This window comes from Danio rerio, chromosome 24 (genome assembly GCF_052040795.2).
Source record: "Danio rerio strain M-AB ecotype USA chromosome 24, GRCz13ab, whole genome shotgun sequence".
In the NCBI taxonomy this organism is placed as follows: domain Eukaryota; kingdom Metazoa; phylum Chordata; class Actinopteri; order Cypriniformes; family Danionidae; genus Danio; species Danio rerio.
The window spans coordinates 80001-85000 of record NC_141044.1 but is presented as its reverse complement, the minus strand read 5'-3'; the positions used below and the strand labels follow the sequence as shown (position 1 = coordinate 85000).

The 5000-nt window shown below is 53.7% G+C and overlaps 1 protein-coding gene across 9 annotated transcripts in view; it reads right to left on the bottom strand.

Annotated features, from left to right (window-relative positions):
• dnajc13 (dnaJ homolog subfamily C member 13) overlaps nucleotides 1-5000 on the bottom strand; it is a 29275-nt gene that overhangs the window by 19448 nt on the left and 4827 nt on the right. For all 9 annotated transcript variants that reach the window (XM_087308956.1, XM_087308960.1, XM_087308957.1 and 6 more), the window contains exons 3-12: nucleotides 2717-2792; nucleotides 2196-2345; nucleotides 2025-2066; nucleotides 1570-1770; nucleotides 1267-1473; nucleotides 1062-1157; nucleotides 773-864; nucleotides 527-696; nucleotides 376-455; nucleotides 41-210 (exon numbers count right to left, since the gene is read on the bottom strand). In XM_087308956.1, the coding sequence (XP_087165082.1) occupies nucleotides 41-210; nucleotides 376-455; nucleotides 527-696; nucleotides 773-864; nucleotides 1062-1157; nucleotides 1267-1473; nucleotides 1570-1770; nucleotides 2025-2066; nucleotides 2196-2345; nucleotides 2717-2792 (1284 nt within the window). The remainder of the gene's footprint in view (nucleotides 1-40; nucleotides 211-375; nucleotides 456-526; nucleotides 697-772; nucleotides 865-1061; nucleotides 1158-1266; nucleotides 1474-1569; nucleotides 1771-2024; nucleotides 2067-2195; nucleotides 2346-2716; nucleotides 2793-5000) is intronic.

Sequence of the window (5000 nt, the reverse complement as noted above, 5' to 3'; positions counted from 1 at the left end):
ATCCAGGGTGTGTGTGTGTGTGTGTGTGCGCGCATCTTACTTGGGCAGCTGTGTGAAGGCCTGGAACCCCGCTTTGGACGCCACCAGCCTGCGGATGGCCTGAAACTGAGCCTCCAGCTCTGCGTTGGGTCCCGGCAGGTCCACATCCTGAGACAGCAGAGCCAAGATGGCGTTGCTGATCAGCTTCTCCTTATTCTCAGAGAAAAGACCCTGCAGACGAGCAGAAGAACAGCTCAGTGTCACACACACACGCACGCACGCACGCACGCACGCACGCACACACGCACGCACACACGCACGCACACACGCACGCACGCACACACGCACGCACGCACGCACGCACACACGCACACACACACACAGAGAGAGACTCACGTCCTGTGTGACGGCGTGCAGAACTCCACTGTAGGAGATGTTGGCGTTAAACCTGAACACTGCATCTGCAAAACCCCCGTCTGCAGCACAGAACAACACATCAAACACTCCATTACAGCACGCACGCATGTGTGTGTGTGTGTGTACGCACTGGGCGGCGGCGCGGCGAGGAAGCGCAGATGAAGGCTCTCCACCTCCTCATCCACAGGCATGGACAGCAGACCCCAGCGCTGACCTCTCTGCGTACACAGCATCTTCACACACACATCCCGGTTCCCCGACGCACGCACGCCATCCAGCAGACTGGCCAGCAGAGAATCCCTACACACACACACACACACACAGGGGTCAGCAGAGGTCAGCGCAGGGGTCAGAGGTCAGACTGAGGTCACAGTACCGTTCAGTGGAGCAGTACTTCCGGATCTGCCCTCGGATGAACTCGATGGAGAACGCCTGAGGATTCTCCGAGTCACAGACCAGAGCGAACACCTGAAACACACACACACACACACACACACACACACACACACACACACACACACACACACAAGTAAATATATAAACATCAGCACTGCTAACAGCTCGACTGCTCTGACATACTGCAGAATACTGCGATCAGAGGGAGATCACTGATAATCACTGGAGAGTGCGCACACACACACACACACACACACACACACACACACCTCTCCAAAAGGTTTGATGGTGACGATGTTGTAGGAGGCCGGGTCTCTCTCCACCAGACACGTCTCCGTCAGCGCCAGAATCCTCTTCACCGGCTCCTGCAGACAGACAGACCTTCATCATCATCATCATCATCACCATCATCATCATCATCGTCATCATCACCAGCAGAGCCTCATCCTCAGCTCCTCCTCCTCCTCCTCTCACCGTGTGTCGTGGCGTGACCTTCTGCACGATGAACTCTGTGAGCGAGGTGATGCACTCGTCAGAGCTGTACTTCCCCAGACGCTCGCACAGGAAACCCTCGAACGTCAGACTCTCCTTCCGCAGCCGCAGAGAGATCCCGATGAAGCTCCCAGCATGCTCCACTGCGCTGCGGATGATCTCGTCCCGGTGCTCCGACGCAAACAGATGCTGAGCGGAGAGACGGACAGAGACACGGTGATGAGTGTGTGTGAAGCAGAGAGAGAGAGAGACGTGTGTGTGTGTGTGTGTGTGTAGCGAACGCACCAGTCTGCTGAAGCCGCCGTACAGGATGCAGAATCCGCCCTGATAGTCCGTCAGCTCGGCGAATCCCTCCACACAGCGGTAATCATACGAGCACAGCACACGGTTCGACTGCGGGTCGATCTGATCTATCCCTCCCGGAGTCACCTCCAGACACACACTCCTGCGCGAGTCACTCCAGTGGTGCTTGAAGCAGTTGTAGCGCTGCAGAGGACACACACACACACACACACACACACACACACACACATACTTGTAACGCATGTAAGACTGTTCTTTAAGGTGTTTTGTTAAGAACGCAGTAGTGTGTGTATGTGTGTGTGTGTGTGTGTGTGTGTGTGTGTGTGTGTGTGTGTGTGTGTGTGTGTGTGTATGCGTGTGTGTATGCGTGTGTGTATGCGTGTGTGTGTGTGTGTGTGTGTGTGTGTGTGTGTGTGTGTGTGTGTGTGCGCACTCACCCTGCCGGTGATCTTCCCCTCAGAGAAGTCAGTCCTGAAGCGCTGTGAAGTACAAGAGTGTGAAGTAGAGAAGCTGCCCTTCATCATCATCATCATCATGGTGTGTTTATTGATGATATATCCTCTGATAAAGCTGATCAGTGTGTGTGTGTGTGTGTGTGTGTGTCTCACCAGTGCCTCGGTCAGCAGCTCGGTGCGGTGCTCTGTGCTGAACTTCAGTGTCTCCGATTTCTTCCCGCTGCCCTTCCTGAAGGTGAGGCTGAACTCTGTGCCCTGACCCTTGCCCACCGGGGAGATGCTGCAGATGTCCCCGTACGCCCACTGACACACACACACACACACACACACAGACAGACACAGACACACACACACACACACACACACACACACACACACAGACAGACACAGACACACACACACACACAGACACAGACACACACACATTATTTGACCTCCTCAATGAGATGCAAGTCAAGCTCATCTTAATAACAGAATAACTGTGCAGAATATTGACATGTGATTGGGAATATTGAGAGTTGTGTTGTGATGACAGCAGCCGGTGTTGATAATCTTACTATCCGACAGGACATATTAATGCTCACATGATCACCTCAGTCAAATATAGAGGAATATAATGATGCTGTTCAGTATTCAGCAGTAATCAGACTCTGAACACAGCGCAGACACCGCACCTGGTTTGTAACCTCTAATGTTGTGGGATTGTATGTGGTGATGCCGTGAGTGCCCACCGAGAACACACGCTTGTACCTGAAACACACAAACACACACACTTATCAAACACTGATAGATCTGACACACACACACTGACCCACACACACGCTGACCCACACACACTCACTGACCCACACACACGCTGACCCACACACACGCTGACCCACACACACGCTGACCCACACACAAACACACACACACACACTGACCCACACACACACACTGACCCACACACACACACACACACTGACCCACACACACTGATCCACACACACACACTGACCCACACACACTGACCCACACACACACACACTGACCCACACACACTGACCCACACACACACACACTGACCCACACACACTGATCCACACACACGCTGATCCACACACACGCTGACCCACACACACACACACTGATCCACACACACTGACCCACACACACACACACTGACCCACACACGCTGATCCACACACACGCTGACCCACACACACACACACTGACCCACACACACACACACACACTGACCCACACACACTGATCCACACACACACACACTGACCCACACACACACACACTGACCCACACACACTGATCCACACACACACACACTGACCCACACACACTGACCCACACACACACACACACACTGACCCACACACACACTGACCCACACACACACTGACCCACACACACACTGACCCACACACACACTGACCCACACACACACACACACACTGACCCACACACACACACACTGACCCACACACACACACACTGACCCACACACACACACGCTGATCCACATACACGCTGACCCACACACACACACACTGACCCACACACACTGATCCACACACACGCTGACCCACACACACACACACACTGACCCACACACACACACACTGACCCACACACACTGATCCACACACACGCTGACCCACACACACACACACTGACCCACACACACACACACACTGACCCACACACACTGATCCACACACACACACACTGACCCACACACACTGACCCACACACACACACACACACTGACCCACACACACACTGACCCACACACACACTGACCCACACACACACTGACCCACACACACACACACACTGACCCACACACACACACACTGACCCACACACACACACTGACCCACACACACACACGCTGATCCACACACGCTGACCCACACACACTCACTGACCCACACACACTGACCCACTCACACACTGACCCACACACACACACACTGACCCACACACACACACACACACACACACACACTGACCCACACACACTGATCCACACACACACACACAGACCCACACACACACACTGACCCACACACACACACACACTGACCCACACACACTGATCCACACACACACTGACCCACACACACACACACTGACCCACACACACTGATCCACACACACGCTGACCCACACACACACACACACACACACACTGACCCACACACACGCTGACCCACACACACACACACTGACCCACACACACTGATCCACACACACTGATCCACACACACACTGACCCACACACACTGACCCCCACACACACACACACTGATCCACACACACACTGACCCACACACACACACTGACCCACACACACACACACTGACCCACACACACACACACACACTGACACACACACACACACACTGACCCACACACACACACACACACTGACCCACACAACACACACACACACTGACACACACACACACACACTGACCCACACACACACACACACACTGACACACACACACACACACTGACCCACACACACACACACACGCTGACCCACACACACACACACTGACCCACACACACACACACACACTGACCCACACACACTGACCCACACACACACACACTGACCCACACACACACACACACACTGACACACACACACACACACTGACCCACACACACACACACACACTGACCCACACACACACACACACACTGACCCACACAACACACACTGATCCACACACTGACTCACAGCCTGCTGCTGCACTGAGGGAGGTGTTTGTGAGGATTAATCCAGCAAATGATGTGAACAATCACCAGACTGGGATGTGATATACTGCTTGTGGAGCCCAGGTGTGTGTGTGTGTGTGTGTGTGTGTGTAATATTTGCACACATGAACAACACTCACTTCACAATGAGAGCAAATGTTCAGCTGTAGCTCTGGAGGTGTTCAATATGAC